General features: G+C 44.6%; 1 protein-coding gene across 3 annotated transcripts in view; it reads left to right on the forward strand.

The window, feature by feature from the left end:
• Nucleotides 1-18,295, forward strand: part of znf609b (zinc finger protein 609b) — a 163,207-nt gene that overhangs the window by 32,307 nt on the left and 112,605 nt on the right. For all 3 annotated transcript variants that reach the window (XM_072464893.1, XM_072464895.1, XM_072464894.1), the window contains exon 2: nt 5,895-6,740. In XM_072464893.1, coding sequence (XP_072320994.1) covers nt 6,018-6,740 — 723 coding nt within the window. In that variant the 5' untranslated portion in view covers nt 5,895-6,017. The remainder of the gene's footprint in view (nt 1-5,894; nt 6,741-18,295) is intronic.

An 18,295-nucleotide genomic window follows, 5' to 3' on the forward strand; every position in this document is an offset into this window, starting at 1 on the left:
CAAAATAAACTTCTCAAGATCTAAAAAACGTTTAAATGTACTAACTAACATTTCCACGTCTGTGTAGTTCTCTGTTCACCTGAACTGACACACCACTAAACTTCTGCTCAAAAGTGCTTCAAGTGCTTAAAGTGCACTTCTCCCTCGGCAGCTCACACAGCAGTGCAGCAGAGCCCCGTGGGGGAGGGGCAGCTCACACAGCAGTGCAGCAGAGCCCCGTGGGGGAGGGGCAGCTCACACAGCAGTGCAGCAGAGCCCCGTGGGGGAGGGGCCACCGCCGGCATTGTGGGACGCGTAGTTTTAGCGATAAAAACGGTTACGGATGTAACTACGGTTCTATGAATCGATTTAAAAAACAAAAAAACAAATTATATAAACATTTTTTTTAAATATAAATTTGAAATGTTGGGCGGGCCGGATTAAAACGTCTGGCGCAGGCCTTGTATTTGACACTTGTGATATAATCGTTTTATGAGCAAACATCTTTCACAAACGTGGTGTGAGTACAGCGCCAGATCAACTCGGAAAACTTGCAGCTGTTCAGAGCAGCGAGCAAAAAGTGTGGTTTGTCGTCGTGAGCAAAGCAGCAAGAACTCATCACAGAGCGGGCTCCAGTGCGGGGCTCCAGTGTTGGGGCTCCAGTGCGGGGCTCCAGTGTTGGGGCTCCAGTGTTGGGGCTCCAGTGTTGGGGCTCCAGTGTTGGGGCTCCAGTGCTGGGGCTCCAGTGCGGGGCTCCAGTGTTGGGGCTCCAGTGTTGGGGCTCCAGTGCGGGGCTCCAGTGCGGGGCTCCAGTGTTGGGGCTCCAGTGTTGGGGCTCCAGTATTGGGGCTCCAGTGTTGGGGCTCCAGTGTTGGGGCTCCAGTGTTGGGGCTCCAGTGTTGGGGCTCCAGTGCTGGGGCTCCAGTGCTGGGGCTCCAGTGCGGGGGCTCCAGTGTTGGGGCTCCAGTGTTGGGGCTCCAGTGCGGGGCTCCAGTGTTGGGGCTCCAGTGTTGGGGCTCCAGTGTTGGGGCTCCAGTGTTGGGGCTCCAGTGCGGGGCTCCAGTGTTGGGGCTCCAGTGTTGGGGCTCCAGTGCGGGGCTCCAGTGCGGGGCTCCAGTGCGGGGCTCTGGTGCGGGGCTCTGGTGTGGCGTCAGTTATTCCTCATGTGAAAGTGGAACTGACACATGTTATGTACAGTGTACAGTGGTTCTCAGATGTCAGTGGTGAAGTCAGGACGTCTGCAATGAATTAGAAATGGCCTGTGGCTCCAGCACATCATTAGTGACCAGTGTCCAGACGGAGACGAGTGGGACAAATATGAGACTTCACACCAGCTACAACCGTTAGGTTTTTCCCTCTCTGTGTTTGCTCATGTTATATATATATATATATATATATATATATATATATATATATATATATATATATATATATATATATATATATATATATATATATATATATATATATAGCTATATATATATATATATATAGCTATATATATATATATATATATATATATATATATATATATATATATATATATATATATATATATAGCTATATATATATATATATATAGCTATATATATATATATATATATAGCTATATATATATATATATATATAGCTATATATATATATATATAGCTATAGATATATATATAGATATAGATATATATATATATAGCTATAGATAGATAGATAGATAGATAGATAGATAGATAGATAGATAGATAGAGATATATAATATAATTAGTATAAAGATAAAACAGTTGTTATAATCAAGAAATGAAACAAGGCAACGACCTCCATATCCTTCTGACTGGAATGTTTATTAAGCCTTTTGAATATGAACTTTCAAGGAGAATAATAACTAAACTATATAGATGTATAAATGTATTAACAAAACAGTCACTCTACTAAATACATTAAAACTAATGGGAATGAGAGGGTCACATGTACATCACAAAATGAATTCTGTTGGAAATATATATCTATCTATATCTATATCTATCTCTATATACATATCTATATACATATACACCAGGCAAAGTGCTGAATATTAACAAGGATATGTTGGAGAAGCTGTGGTTACCATATTATTATTATTATATTATTATATTATTGACATCATCTTTATATCTTTATCCTGCCATGGACACAATGAATGGACATCTGTGGAACGTACTGTTAGTGACAGGAAGAAGGAAAAGGACTGGACTGAAATCATAACCGATATTCAAAAAATAACTTTGATACAAATATATGAATGTGCCGGGACTTTTTTTCTTTGGATGCTCTGAGCTACTTGTGTTTTTCATTTTGTTTTTGTTCTTCTCTTTTATATGTTAAATTGTGTTTTAATTGACAAAAATAAATAAATAATGAAACCGTTCTTTAGAATAAGACTGAATGTCTAACTCGACCTCTGACCTGGGTCTCTCCACACCTCAGGTCCAGTGTCTATGACACAACCTCATCCAAGAACTCAGGACTGCAGTGGTTTTCCTGTTGTGTAGACGGTTTATCATTTATTAGTTTAAAAGCCTGAATGATGTATGATACAACGCACTGTAGGGCTTCATTTTATCCTTTTAGTAAACTATAGTTTGCCTTATCCTAGATCTATTAGGTTTGCGATATCTAAAGCTTACAATTCCAGTGAAATAAATAATAGCAAAGAAGATCTGTGCTGTGCTTTGGCTGGATAAATGTAAATGGATAATGGATCTTGTGTTGGTCCAGGTTAGGTCTTTAAGCTTCAGTTGAACGTTGGATGTGAGATGGTAGAATAAAAGCCTTCATAGAGCGAGTGCTGTGTGAATATGTGAGATTGTATTGTGCTCCTGCAGCTGAGAGCAGAGCCGGTCTGTCAGAAGCACAGGGACACCAGGGCTGTCGCAGCACCAGCCAGGCTGCCTTCCCACCGTTACCATGGCGACTGTGGGAAGTGATTATGGAGAGAAGTGCCGGGAGCGCCGCAGTGGTGATCTCACAGCTTCACGCTACGAGATCAAAACACTCTGTTGTGACCACTAAATATGTTTCACTCGTAGAGGCGGAGTCAAGAGAAATGTGAGCTCCTGTTGAGACTGGGGTTTAACACATCGATGCCCAGATACTGACCAGATACTGACCAGATACTGACCAGATACTGACCAGATACTGACCAGATACTGACCGATCCTACAGCTAGTATTGAAGCGAGATATCCACTTGAGCTGGTGCCCACACTATTGGAATATGACCATGGTGAAATGAACTATTATGATTTGCATGATTGTGATTATTATATGGAGCCAACGTGTCTGTACATTTGATTGTGGAATCAAAATGTGAAGGTGTGAGGCTTTTTTATCTGTAGCAAATGCTGGAGGTTGGTTATTTCTCACTTTAACGCTACAAGCTAAATAAACGCGGATGTAAGCTATAAAAAGGTTGACATTGTTTGTGCTCAATTCACTCAAATGCACTCTTTGTGGTGATTATCATTGTTTATTTCGTACGTGACGTTTGAGTCTCTCGACTTCACAACTCGACACAGTCGGCGACGTGTGCAGGCAGTATTGGTATGGACCATTGTTTCACCATACACCCTTATGCAGTAAAATGTGGGTATCAATACTGTTATGCAAATATTGATGCAAATTGGCATATGCACATTTTAAGAGCAGGCACTAGTTTTATTCAAGTCTATTTCTTTTGTGTTTTCTGTCAAACACACTCCTTCAGCAGCAGATTAGGCCATCTGTTTGAAACTATTTTGAATACAAATATTTATTGAAATACCTTCACACATAAGGCCAGACCAGTAAAATTACCCCCAAAGTACTTGGTATTATATCAATATCAAAGAATGTGGTATAGATGTCTTCAACATACGGCACTCTTTTCCATAGGGGAATTTGTCCTCTGCATTTGACCCATTCTTCAGTGTCGCTGGGGCGTTTCCACAGGAGCAGGGGGACCACTGTTAAGCGCCTGGGGGCCCATTTCCAGGTCATTTCCAGGTCTTTGTGCCAGGCTTGGTCAGGACTACTTGCCTGTTGTGCATGTTTTGGGTTGATGGGGGGAAATCGGAGCCCCCAGAGGAAACCCACAGACACAGGGAGAAACATGTAACATGACCCTCTTACTTTGAAGCCAGAGTGTTAGCCACTCTGCCACCATATTGGCCGTGGCGGACCATGGCCCCTGGGCCAGCTGCATATATTTACAGATACCACATCCGTAGGTTTATACATGCCAAAGCATCGTGCCAGTCCACGTGCACGTAGAACACGCTCAGTGCTGAGTCTCTACTGTATTGTGTTATTTTGTTGACTGCACTGACTTATGGGCTTAATACATAATAACTTGTGTGTCACAATGCTCCTATTGATCGATGGATAAAGCACACACACTGCACATATGACACACACTAACACTGTTATTACATTTCAGTCTCACTCACAGCCGTGTGTCAGATGATCCCAGGTGTAAACAGTTCAGTCCGTGTCCATAAATCCTCTGCAGCTTTAGAGGCTCTTTTCAACCTTTCATTACAACTAACTTAGGAAACCACAATAAACTTGTCCTTTTTGAAGAAAATCATCTTCTTTCTTTTTCTTTCAAACGCAGCTAAAAAGTTCATCATCAACATCATCAGCACCAACAGACTTAAAGTAACAATCTGGGACAAAGCCGGTCAGTACAGCAGGACCAGCCCTGGGTCCAGCCCTGGGTCCAGCCCTGGGGCCAGCACTGGGTCCAGCCCTGGGTCCAGCCCTGGGTCCAGCCCTGGGGCCAGCCCTGGGGCCAGCCCTGGGGCCAGCACTGGGGCCAGCACTGGGTCCAGCCCTGGGTCCAGCCCTGGGTCCAGCCCTGGGGCCAGCCCTGGGGCCAGCCCTGGGGCCAGCACTGGGGCCAGCACTGGGGCCAGCACTGGGGCCAGCACTGGGGCCAGCACTGGGGCCAGCACTGGGGCCAGCCCTGGGGCCAGCACTGGGTCCAGCCCTGGGTCCAGCCCTGGGTCCAGCCCTGGGGCCAGCCCTGGGGCCAGCACTGGGGCCAGCACTGGGGCCAGCACTGGGGCCAGCACTGGGGCCAGCACTGGTAGTGCCTGTTTGAGCCTGTCAGTCAACTGTAAAGGGAGAAACTGATTGGTCAGTGCTAATGCCAGGCAGCTTGAAGTTAGAAAGCCACAAAATCAGATTCTACTGTTCAAAAATCATGTTATAATTTAGAGAATTTTAGGTTTAAATACTTAGTTATTATTTCATTTATGTAATAAATAAACACATTTTATTGTTGAAATATCAGCACAACAAGCCTCCCAAACTTGACCTTTGCACTTTTAGTTGTTGAACAGTGGATGAAAGAGCAGTTCCTCTACATTTCTACATTGAAATGAATGGTTTGTTGGTGGGCGTTTTTCATATGTCGCCTGTTTTTATGAGAATCACCAGCGCGAGCTGCGTTTCAGGGCAGTTTTTCAAATCAGAGGTGAGAAAAAGCCCAGTTGCCAGTTGCCTGGAATAAAGAGTCTTATTAGAAACTGTAATGTGATGATCTGAGTTGCAGTTGTAGTGTTGAATTATGTAGTTTAAAAACGTATTTGGATTTTTCAAATACAATTGTTTGTAAAACTGGAAAACCAATTAAAGTATGTTGTTGACAGTTTTACAATAAATTCTACTTTGGAATTGTGAATTGCTCGGTTACTTTCGGTTAGAGGCTTCATTTGTGAGAACTTTTAGCTCCTGAAAAAAATTAAAACATTTTTTCCAAATTGAATTATGAATTACTATGGCACCGATCTCTGAAACCCAGAGCTCTTCAATGGTATGATGTTCCACAAACGCATCAAGATGGAAAATGAACATGGCAGATGTGTAATCTATGTGGCTAACGTGTCCCTCCTGTGTTTTCAGGAACATAATGTGGTTCAATGGGCCGGGGACGCGCAGAACGTGAGTCTTCTCTGACCCTGGACTCCCAAGAGAGCGAGAGGGTGCTGGACCTCCCCGAGGCGTTCCTGGGCCGTTGGCACTAAAATGTCCCTAAGTGGTGGCACTGCAGGCGGGAAAGGTGTGGACTCGAATGCGGTGGACACTTACGACAGCGGGGATGAATGGGACATCGGCGTGGGAAATCTGATTATTGACCTGGACGCCGATTTAGAAAAAGATAAACTGGAGATGTCCGGCACCAAAGACGGATTGACGGCACCAACCAACGCAGTGGCATCACTGCCCGAAAACATCCGTTTTGTTAGCCCAGTGTCCGGAGCTCAGGGTAAAGAGAGCAAATCCAAGTACAAGCGCAATAAGAACTCTAAAGACAATAATAGCAAAGCATCGTCTGGAGACATGGGTAAGAAGGACACTACAGGGCGGACTCAAGTGGAGCCCACTGCCCCGGCTGTGAACGCCACAGCGGGCAACAACTCCACCTCTAAGGGCGTGGAGAAGGGGGGCAAGGCCTCCAGGGGGGTTGTGGGTGGTAAGAAGGAGAAGGAGGCCACGGGGAAAGGTAAGAAGGACAAAAGTGATGGAGTGATGATGGCCGAGAAGGAGGTGCAATCTCAGGCCCAAGTGGTTCTGGGGAACAGTCGCACCGCAGCCTTTGAGAACTCGCAGTCGTCAGACGTGGCAGAGGCCAATCCAATGGGGAATATTGCACTTGAAACGGTTGGGATAGTACCAGCACTCAAAACGGAGCCGGACGAGGTGGAGAACGGGGAATGCAAGACACTTAAGAAGGTCAAAAGTGAAAAGGTAAGACTCTTCTTGTTGTAAACGTGTATGTGTCGCTGCTGCTGAGGCGTGTGGTTTGCATCGCTGGTACATCCATGTGTATGACCTTTTATCTGGGACAGTTTTTGGTTATTGTGCATATTGTGTCTTTATTCGTGTGGTTGGATCTGATATCACAGGAGTCCACGATGTAGTTACGATAAATACAGATGGTACTCGAAGTCTGGATTGTCCACCTTCACCTTAAAGCTACAGGCCATTGAAGGAAATGGTGGATTATGGTATCATTTTAGTCGTGCTAATTGGTGCTTAACAGTGGTGAACTAATACTAATATTGAAACTAATATGAACAAATATTGATACAAATAAAAATGGCATAAATATTACAACATTTCACATATCCTGAATAGTTTTAGAATGTAGTTGGTTACTGTATATTCTAATTTTGCATATCTTCAGTATTCTCAAAATGTCTGTATCTCGATCTCTGTACGCTCTATGTTGCGCTTAACCGCGATCACAAGTTGGTGCTTCAATTCCTCGCTCTGAGCTATATTTGGTGACATCGCATGAGAAGTAATTTGCTAACAGTGTGCGCTTTCATCGATTTAATTAATCATGCTATGAATGAATACAACGCTCCAAGATCCTGGACAATCTGGCAGTGTCCCTGAAGCAGTTTGACATGTGATGCGTTCAGAGCCACTCCCCTCTCACTCTCTCTCGCTCTCTCGCTCTCGCTCTCTCGCTCCACTTGATGGATGGGGGCCCGGGGTTGAGAGCATCCACAGGAAATGGCCCACACCACGACAGAGCCTGTTCCCATCTGTGCGGTGCAGATTGTTTATGATAGCAGGCATCTATCTGCTTTCCCATACTCCACACTGGGCCAGAGACTACACTGAGGGTCTCCATACGATGACTTTACTATGACATTTTGGCCTGTAAAATCAACTTGATGAGAAGTAACTGTCATGATAATTATTATGTTGACTTATTGTTCAATATATGACATCTAGAGCACTGTTTTGGGGGCTCAGTGTCAGTCGTGTGAGCGTTTGCATTTGTGTTTTTTGTAGAACGATGAGAATTGAGCTGTAGACGGTTGAAAAAGTAACATCAATGAACTCTGTATTGATTTATATTTAGTGTACATTTAGAAAAAAGGTTTACTGGGGTTACACTACTTTTGAGTTGTTGTGTCAGTGACATGAAGTAGTTTCAATATGAATGTTTATTGTGATTTGCAGTATCAGTACTTCAGTATCAGGGCTCGTTTCTGTTCATGTGCCGATTGATGGACATGTCAGTGACTTTTCTTTTAGATATTTCGTGGGAAAACCCAAACCGTAATGCATTTCTGTATCGAGAAATGGTCTTGTTTTGTAGTATTTGTGGTAGACAATGTGTACATTTGAAATATGACTTTATATTCAGTCTGGATGCTTCCTTCTTTGGTGTCTTATGTCTTTCATAGCTGAACACACAATATGCTGCTTGATATTTGTTCCGATTTTTTGTGTCTTTTCATCATACTGCCGGTGCAAGGTTATTGTAGCATCTTGCTATCATTCTGTCAATCCTTCAGTATTGTAATAGGAACCTGTATCTGTGAGTACTGAGTGGTATTCCAGTCCAACCAACTTCATTTCTGTTGCACATGTGACAACCCCCCTCCCACTCCACCTTTGGTCATGCTTTGAGTGAGTGACCGGCGGGTTTAACGCAGTGAAGTGTGAGCTGGTCATTTGGTTATGTGGTTTATATACAAACAGTTTATGGCAAAGTACGTCACACGTCACGAGTCTTTACTCTTGTCTACTTTGCCTTTTTATACATGCAAAAATGCTTCACAAATATAAGCACTTTTAAATGGCTTTTCCATGACTTTACATACTTATAACTGAAGATTATCAGTCTGAACACTGTCAGCTCAAAATCATTAAAGCTGAGTTTGTTTACATTAGGACAAGATCCAATATGGCGGCAGGTGGCGTATAGTTCACAGGTCATGTTCTTATTTTCCTTTGGTGTTTGTCTACTGTTACTATAATCCTCTTAATGACAGAACTTGGTTGAATACTGCCTCACAGATCATGTAATAATACGACAATGTAACCGTCAGTGCCACATAATGGTGCCAGAACATATCATGCACATAAACACCAGCTCGTCTCCCCCTCGGCCCTGGCTGTGTCTTAATAGAAGCGTGTATGTACAGAGCACCTCACCCCGACTGAAAGGAGGACGTATGAGGCGCTGTCATTGTCCCGCCTCAGCAGCCTTTTCACGCTCTTCACTGTGAGACGTGCCGACGTACAGGGAGGTGCTTCATGGGCCTGGTTTTGTCTGTCACCGTGTCCCAGGCTTAATCCCCTGAGCCTCTGAGGCCTGGTGGGGGAGGGGCGGGGCAGCGTTGGGGGAGGGGAGCGCTTCATCCAACACGGCTCTGCACACAAGAGCCACAGGAGCTGCAACAGCCTCTTCAGGGACTCTCCGCACTGACTCACACTTTGCAAATATTGAGTGCAACGTCTTACACCATAAATGTGTGATGTATTAGCACTTTAGCACATCTGTATTGCTGAAGCTCATGGATTAACTACACGTTGTGATATAAATAATGAAGATTGCTCACCTAAAGAAACAATCGTCTAATCGTGGCTCAATTATAAAAAAGATAATCACAGTTACATTAGTGAATCTACAATGCCATAAAATAATCAATAATTGCCTTTATTTGTAAATGCTTTTAATATAGTCACTATATTTCTTCCTTTATTTGGTTGATAATGTATATAAAAGTCTCACTATACAATAAAAACAATCTTTTTACTAGTCGACTTGTAAAATAATGTTTGCAGCCCGAGTGTCTGATGTGGGATGGAAGATGTTTATGGGGCCAATATTGGTTTGGAGTGAAGCCTTTACTTTGAGTGCTTATTCGTCATGGATTCTTTGCACATGTTTGTATTAAAAGTGGATAATACAGAATGCAGGTTTGAGGTTCTGATTTCACCACAGCTCGACACTAATGTGAGTCCAAATTGGATGAGGCCTAATGGTGTCTGTGAGCGGCTCCTCTCTGCTCCATTATCAGAGCAGCTACTGGAGAAGCAGCAGGCTCCACACCACCATTTCCTGTCAGGAACAAAGCTCTCACACACGCTGCTATACTTAGACCACACGAGGAAGTATAGAGCTCCTGCATGTGACAGCACAACATTCACAGCTTTAGCCAACAGTGTCAGTGGTGAGTAATGACCGTTTCTCCTTCTACTCCTGACTGAAATCTGAACTGAATTGTACTGCGTGTTTACTTAAATTAGATGTTAGGTACATATGGTAGACAATGTAAACGGTAGAAAAGCAGAGAAACAACGTCACACGGCAGCTACACTCATATTTATCACTGATGCAGATTTGGATCACACTCACGTGATCAGATTACCTTTTTCTCCTTAAATAACCTGTTTTTGAGTCTGTATGTTGAAGAAATGTGTTGTTTTGAGTTGAAGTGTCCTTTATCTCCCCCTACCATTAACAAACAAGCTAGCACAGTCGCAGCATCAACAGAGAAACTACATTTTGCAGTATGCACAAATATGAGGCAAAAACAATAATGAAAGAAAGACATTTATGAGCTGTGCAGCCCATAGTTCTGCATCAGTCAGAATCATGTCTGTGCATCTTTACACGCCCCCAAACCTGCCTGACTCTGGTCCCGGGCTGCAGCAGCTCAAAGAAACCACTAGGGGCAAACGGGAGCTAAGGGACATTCAGGTGCGTCTAGTAAGTTAGCATTAGCTCTACTAGTACAGTAGCTCAAATTGCTAACGAAAACGCTGATCTTACATTATAACCACACTTTGACAATCATTAGGCAATTAGGCTGCAGTGTTAGGGCTTAGGCTGCAGTGTTAGGGCTTAGGCTGCAGTGTTAGGGCTTAGGCTACAGTGTTAGGGCTTAGGCTGCAGTGTTAGGGCTTAGGCTGCAGTGTTGGGGCTTAGGCTACAGTGTTAGGGCTTAGGCTGCAGTGTTAGGGCTTAGGCTGCAGTGTTAGGGCTTAGGCTGCAGTGTTAGGGCTTAGGCTACAGTGTTAGGGCTTAGGCTGCAGTGTTAGGGCTTAGGCTACAGTGTTAGGGCTTAGGCTACAGTGTTAGGGCTTAGGCTGCAGTGTTAGGGCTTAGGCTGCAGTGTTAGGGCTTAGGCTGCAGTGTTAGGGCTTAGGCTTAGGCTGCAGTGTTAGGGCTTAGGCTACAGTGTTAGGGCTTAGGCTGCAGTGTTAGGGCTTAGGCTACAGTGTTAGGGCTTAGGCTGCAGTGTTAGGGCTTAGGCTGCAGTGTTAGGGCTTAGGCTGCAGTGTTAGGGCTTAGGCTACAGTGTTAGGGCTTAGGCTACAGTGTTAGGGCTTAGGCTTAGGCTACAGTGTTAGGGCTTAGGCTGCAGTGTTAGGGCTTAGGGTGCAGTGTTAGGGCTTAGGCTGCAGTGTTGGGGCTTAGGCTGCAGTGTTAGGGCTTAGGCTACAGTGTTAGGGCTTAGGCTGCAGTGTTAGGGCTTAGGGTGCAGTGTTAGGGCTTAGGCTGCAGTGTTAGGGCTTAGGCTGCAGTGTTAGGGCTTAGGGTGCAGTGTTAGGGCTTAGGCTGCAGTGTTGGGGCTTAGGCTGCAGTGTTAGGGCTTAGGCTACAGTGTTAGGGCTTAGGCTGCAGTGTTAGGGCTTAGGGTGCAGTGTTAGGGCTTAGGCTGCAGTGTTAGGGCTTAGGCTGCAGTGTTAGGGCTTAGGCTGCAGTGTTAGGGCTTAGGCTGCAGTGTTAGGGCTTAGGCTGCAGTGTTAGGGCTTAGGCTGCAGTGTTAGGGCTTAGGCTTAGGCTGCAGTGTTAGGGCTTAGGCTGCAGTGTTAGGGCTTAGGCTGCAGTGTTAGGGCTTAGGCTGCAGTGTTAGGGCTTGGGAAACAGTGTTAGGGTCTGAGTAACAGTGTTTTGTCTCAGGCTACAGTCTTAGGGCCTGGGTAATCGTGTTAGGGTTTGGGAATATATTGTTAGGGCTTTGGCTAATGTGGTGGGGCTTGCGCTACAGTCTTAGGGCTACACGGGGACGTTTATACTTTCACCCAAAACCCCCTCCACCGTTTGTCGGCAGCGGAGGGAGCGTTGTTTGTCATCTGCGCTGACCTAAAACGAGTGAGTCCACGTCCAAACACGCGCTTGATACTTCCCTGTCCTCGTCTTCCCTGTCCTTCCCTGTCCTTGTCTTCTCTGTCCTCGTCTTCCCTGTCCTTGTCTTCCCTGTCCTTGTCTTCCCTGTCCTCGTCTTCCCTGTCTTCCCTGTCCTCGTCTTCCCTGTCTTCCCTGTCCTTGTCTTCCCTGTCCTCGTCTTCCCTGTCCTCGTCTTCCCTGTCCTTGTCTTCCCTGTCCTCGTCTTCCCTGTCCTTGTCTTCCCTGTCCTCGTCTTCCCTGGTGCAGATGATCCTCGTGTGATGGGACTGTCCTGTCACACGCAGCAGAAAACCACTACACACGCTCTCAAATCAAGACTCCTCATTCATAGTTCCCGTTTAAATGGAACAAGGCCACTCATCCGTTATTCCTGCCGCGCCTGTAAACGTGGTGACAGTAATATCTGTATCGTCTTTCTCATAAAGATCTGCCACATCAAAGTACTTCTCCGTGACAACCTTTGACAGAAAGCGAGCGGCTGAATGTAAACGCTCGAGGAGATGGCTTGTCTCGTGTTGTGTGCAGAGCTAGTGCTGTTTGGACATGTCTGCCCACTTTAACACCATGTCTTTACCATCCGTCAGCTTTAGCTCAGTTAGCATTAGCATTAATCATTCTCCCAGGCTTGTTTTGCACGCCGAAGGTGTTAGTGTTTCCACAAAGTCCTGTGTCCTAACTGCTGCTCCCCGAAGCTTTGGCCCTCGCACTCTGAATAAATCATGGCTACTCCTCTTGGAACAAGCGCTAACCACCTCGGCGCTCTTTCTCTCCCACCTCTCATTACACACACCCAGACGAGCGAGGCGTTCTGTGGCTGCATGTGCCACCAGCACTGATGAATGAAGCAACTTTCATGGAAAATTACATTTGGAGGAGACTTTGAAAGAGGAGAGGGAGGAGCAGGCTGTAGCAGAGAGAGTGTGAGTGTGAGTGTGTGTGAGTGTGTGCGAGTGCGAGTGTGTGCGAGTGTGTGCGAGTGTGAGTGTGTGTGTGCGAGTGTGTGCGAGTGTGTGCGAGTGTGTGTGTGCGAGTGTGTGTGTGTGCGAGTGTGTGCGAGTGTGTGCGAGTGTGTGCGAGTGTGTGCGAGTGTGTGTGTGTGTGTGAGAGTGTGTGTGAGAGTGTGTGTGAGAGTGTGTGTGTGTGTGTGTGTGTGTGTGAGAGTGTGTGCGAGAGTGTGTGCGAGAGTATGTGCGAGAGTGTGTGTGAGAGTGTGTGTGTGTGTGTGTGTGTGTGTGTGTGTGTGTGTGTGTGAGAGTGTGTGTGAGAGTGTGTGTGAGAGTGTGTGTGAGAGAGTGTGAGAGCTCCAGCTCGCACTATTGTGTTACATCTCATTTGCATTAAGTACTGCCAGGGCTTTTAAAGGCTCTGACAGAACAGTGAGACCGGCTCTGAAGCGAGCACTGAATTACTCCAAGAATCCAAGCAGAGTCGGTCGAGTGTTACTGCTCTGGCTTTGGAACATGACAAACTAAAGCTTTCTTAACAGCTTTGTAGATTTAAAGCTGTAAATGTAAAGTCTACCTAAATTCAATCAATAGTCAGTCCAATGACTCATGAAACTCAAACTAACGTGTTCTCAAGCTTTTTATTAGAGAAGTAGGACATTGCATCATCTCACATAGAACGGAACGGTCATGGTTGTTACAAAACGTTAACTGGACGACCCATTGTGTCCATACAGTTTATGGTGTATTCTGCTTATTCCTAAAAGATGACGCCTGATGACGCCTGATGGCCCACACACAGTTAAATGATTAAAGTCCATACGCACCATCTGCCCTCCACCACCTCAAGGACAAGGCAAAGTGTCCCACTGGAACCGGAAATGTTCTGCAGAACAATCTGATTACTTTGGTAACGCCAGGCCAACGATGTCTGTTAAAGAAGAGCTAATACAATACAAATATATTATATATATTTATTTTTTTACATTGCCAAAAATAAAAAAGAGCCAGGGTTTCTCAGGAGAGTTGTCTTTGAGTCAATGAGAACAAATGTTGTAAGGCTGGTTTTCCACGAGAGACGTACCAAAAATACATATTAGTTGTGCTTGAAATACACCAGGAAATGTCTTAAAAAAGAAAAAAGTTGTGTTCCTCATTAAATCTATTTTCCTCCATAATGACGTGCCGCCTGTTCTGTCCTGTCCGAATTGAAACTCATGACCAATGAAATTGCTCCTTTGACAAAGACGTCCACTTCCAACTTCTCCTGCGAGACCCTGTCCTGAGGGCTGATGAAAGCACACAGCAGTCTCATTTTGACCCCATGAGATAAAACCACTTACCTCTTTGGTGTAAAAATGTTTTAAATGTTGAAATTATGTCATTTTTGGTAAACAGTTGGTACCTGATGTTTTAAAGATTTAACTTTCGAAGTATCAGAATATTTAATTTGAGAGATAAATTGGCTCTCACCTGCTAATATAATATGTTGCACTGTTTATTAAATTGAATTTGATAATTTTAATAACTTTAGTTTGAGGTGATAATTTCAGTCTACATAAAATTAACTCTGACCTTATTTTGTTTGACAAAAGCATCCTGATTCTGAGCAATCTCTGGATCCGCTCTGGTGGATCTGCTCTGGTGGATCAGCTCTGGTGGATCAGCTCTGGTGGATCCGCTCTGGTGGATCCGCTCTGGTGGATCAGCTCTGGTGGATCCGCTCTGGTGGATCCGCTCTGGTGGATCCGCTCTGGTGGATCAGCATTGGTGGATCAGCTCTGGTGGATCCGCTCTGGTGGATCCGCTCTGGTGGATCCGCTCTGGTGGATCCGCTCTGGTGGATCCGCTCTGGTGGGTCCGCTCTGGTGGGTCCGCTCTGGTGGATCCGCTCTGGTGGATCCGCTCTGGTGGGTCCGCTCTGGTGGATCCGCTCTGGTGGGTCCGCTCTGGTGGGTCCGCTCTGGTGGATCCGCTCTGGTGGATCTGGTGGGCTGACACTGCGCCTCTTTTGTCCTGGTTCCACACTTCTGTCTCGGCCCTCGGGGGTCCTTTTCTCTGCAGGAGGAAAACATCTGACACTAATTGGTTTTCACGTCTGCCATTAGCTCGTCTCCACAGACCACTCGAGCACTCCCAGCTCGTAGGCAAAACAAAGACCTAACCATGTCTGTCAATCAGCCGGAGCCTCGTTCTGCTCGTGCTCGTACTTGTCAGAAAACACCTTTGTTATGCAATCCTTACTGCAGTTTAAATGTTCTCTAAATGCTGCATATTTCACATGTTTTCAGCCTGTTCTGTGACCCAGATCTACTGTCAGGCAGTGTAGTTCACAAACGGCACACATGGGAAAAGATATGGATGTTTTATGCATACAGTCTAATAATGAAATAAATGTAAGTGCCATACATTGGTTGCTGGGTCAAAATATTCCAGGTTGTCTGCACATTAACAATCGACATAAACTCAAACAATTATGGGGCCACAACTAAAGACTGACTAGTCTGCAATTATTTATATTGCACATTCAGACTTTAAATACATTATCAACCAAATAAAGGTTGAAATATGGTGACTGAAGGCTCTACATTTATGAATAAAGTGTATTATGGATGAATATCAGGAATAGTTTTTTTTTTTAATATAAAAAGGTAATTTCATATGTGTTTTAGAGTCTGTAAAGTCCAGGGATCAATTCAATATTTTTATAATCAACTAGTTGCAATAAGTTGATTGTTGCAGACCTGAACTAGATAATCAATTAATCACAACTATTCGACTAGTGAAATAATCTGCAACCAATTTGGTAAGCGAATAATAATTTTCTAAATTAAAAACAGACCCCAGAAAATGCCTTATGCTGAGAGAAGAATTTGTATCACTCTTTAAGAGTGAATAAGGAAATGTTAAAATGGTCCAAGAAGCCAACAGTACGTTTGATCTTTAGTCCATGTCAAAGCAAAGCGCGGTGTATCATCACCATGTGTAGCTCACGTGATCATTTCCACCTGAGGGGAGCAGTACACAAACATTTAACATGTTTTTTGTGGTGGGAGAAATGGGACCACCCGGAGGAAACCTATGTACGGGGAGAACATGCAAAGTGTCTGAGTTCCCAGACTCGATCTGCAGATTGAGAATGACTCGTGGATGAGCGTCCAGATGATACAACTGAGGGATTACATCAACTAAACTAAAATATCAAACACAATGCTAATTCTATGTGGTAGTTATTCAGTGTTTCCCCCGGCCTTATTTAGCGTAGCCGGCCGATACGCCCTTATCCTGAATCAATCAAAAGCTGCGACGCTGGCGATGCTGCCCTAAAGTATCAGCTGTGCTTAGCGGCCGATAGTTCGGTAAAGTTAGCGTCATATTCACAGATGTCAATGGCCCCTAAATGCACACGTCTTTACAGATCATACATGGGCGGAGCCGAGACAAGTGCTTAGGGGCCGTCATCAAATGTACAGCTGGAGCAGAGACAAGTGCTTAGGGGCCGTCATCAAAAAGCAAAACCAAAAATGGAAACGTTTTATAGCTGGAATGGAACGTCAAATGCGATACAATTTGAATAACACGACAAATACTCCATGATGGACGCCACAGCAACCTTTATTTTTGCATATGAAGCTTTATTTGTACTTTATTTATTGATTCTATGCTATTCATCTTCAATAGCTTTTTATTATTGAATGTAGGGTCACCAAATTCACAGCACTTCAATAATGATAATATCTAACTAGTACAACCTTCATTTTACCCATCAGAGGCATACTACGTGTTTTTATGATGAAATATGATGAATTATGGATATCAATCTTCAATAACTTTTATATTATTGGATGTAGGGTCACCAAATTCACAGCACTCATCAATAATTGAAATATGAATACATTTTATTGACTTGTTGTCAATATATTATTATATTATATTATTCTTTATTTGTTTGTGTGCCTCTTTTAAGCAGTATGTGCCCTTTTTGTAGGGAGGTTTGCCCTTTTTTTAAATCCCACTACGCCCTTCTGAAATCCTGGGGGAAACACTGTACATTAGTACTTTGCTGTCCTGTTTACCTCTGACCTTGACCGCTGTGCAAACATGTCCAATTCAATAGTCTACAATCTTAATACCTCATATGAAGTATAATCTGTAGAAAAAACATGCCTGAGCTTTATCTGCTTCCTAGTGCTGGCTGTTGACCTTGACATAACCCTAACGCTATGATGAGCTGCTACAGTATGTTAAATGTATGAGGGCAGTGGGTCAGCTGTTGGTCAAGTCAGGTGGAGTGCATTTATGTGATATGTAAAAAAACAACCTCCCAATCCCTGATGACAGCAGGAGCAGCCGAGCAGAGGCTTCACCTGCCCCAGGACGACACAGACCTGTGTTTGGACCTGGACTCACTCGTTTAGATCAGCAGATGACAAACTCCAGTTCCTCCACCGCGGACGAGCATGCGTGGTATTGTTTCGGTTCGCTGCGTTAAAGTTATTTACCGGCTCTTCAATGTGTTTATTTGTGCCGTGGAGAGCAAGCACAGTTCCTCATGTCTGAAAATCAAATGCTCACCATATGTGAGCTGTAGACCGGAACAAGAATAGTTTGATAGATTGAGTTTGGTTGTTTAGCGCACTCTGAAAGCTCCAACCACAACACCTCCATCGTAGTCCCGCCTTCACATGCATGTAAACATAGTGGTGTGAACTCGAGCTGGAATCCATTCAGTGCTTCTGTACACTGTATTCTCCTCTCCGACACTGCAGTGCGTTTGACCTCAGTCTCGCTCTGGACTGCCTCACTTCCCAAAGGCTTCTGGGATTTGCTGTCACTCTGCATACCCAGCGAGGAGTGTCCTGTCAGCCCCATCTTACCACAAGTGCAGTGGGCCGCCATCAAATATTCACACGTGGGTCTGAGGGAGAAGCTGTGCTCGGCGGGGAAGGCTCCGGTTGTACACTTGGCGTTTCGTCCTTGTTATACGGCTCTTTTACTTTTGCACAGCATTGTGTTTTTGTGCTTGTTCTCACTCTTTCATTGTTAGATTAACCGGAGGGAAGATGGATCATTCCTACAGAGGAACAATGAGAGTTTGAAAAGGTCGCATTCGTTTCACAGATGGATGCCATCACGGCTGGGAAAAGTGTAACGAGCTGTGTCACGTCCATTCCCCCGTTTCCAATGTTTTTAATCAATGAATTGTTGAATTTAGAATGGTAGAGATTGTCTGTCAAGAGAAAAGTGGCCCTTGTACAGTTGTTTTACCTGGAATGATCCACTGAATGGTTTACAACTGGGTGATGTTCAGAAAAGCTGATGACTTTTCCGTGAATAAAAAAGCATGAGTAAATGAAATGCTTTTCTCTGTGTCCGTGAGGCTTAGCAAAATAATATGTCTGTTTGCCGTAACC

The sequence above is a fragment of the Eucyclogobius newberryi genome, unplaced genomic scaffold (genome assembly GCF_026437365.1).
Source record: "Eucyclogobius newberryi isolate DKJ021-1_F unplaced genomic scaffold, fEucNew1.0.hap1 SCAF_5, whole genome shotgun sequence".
NCBI classification, from domain to species: Eukaryota; Metazoa; Chordata; class Actinopteri; order Gobiiformes; family Gobiidae; genus Eucyclogobius; species Eucyclogobius newberryi.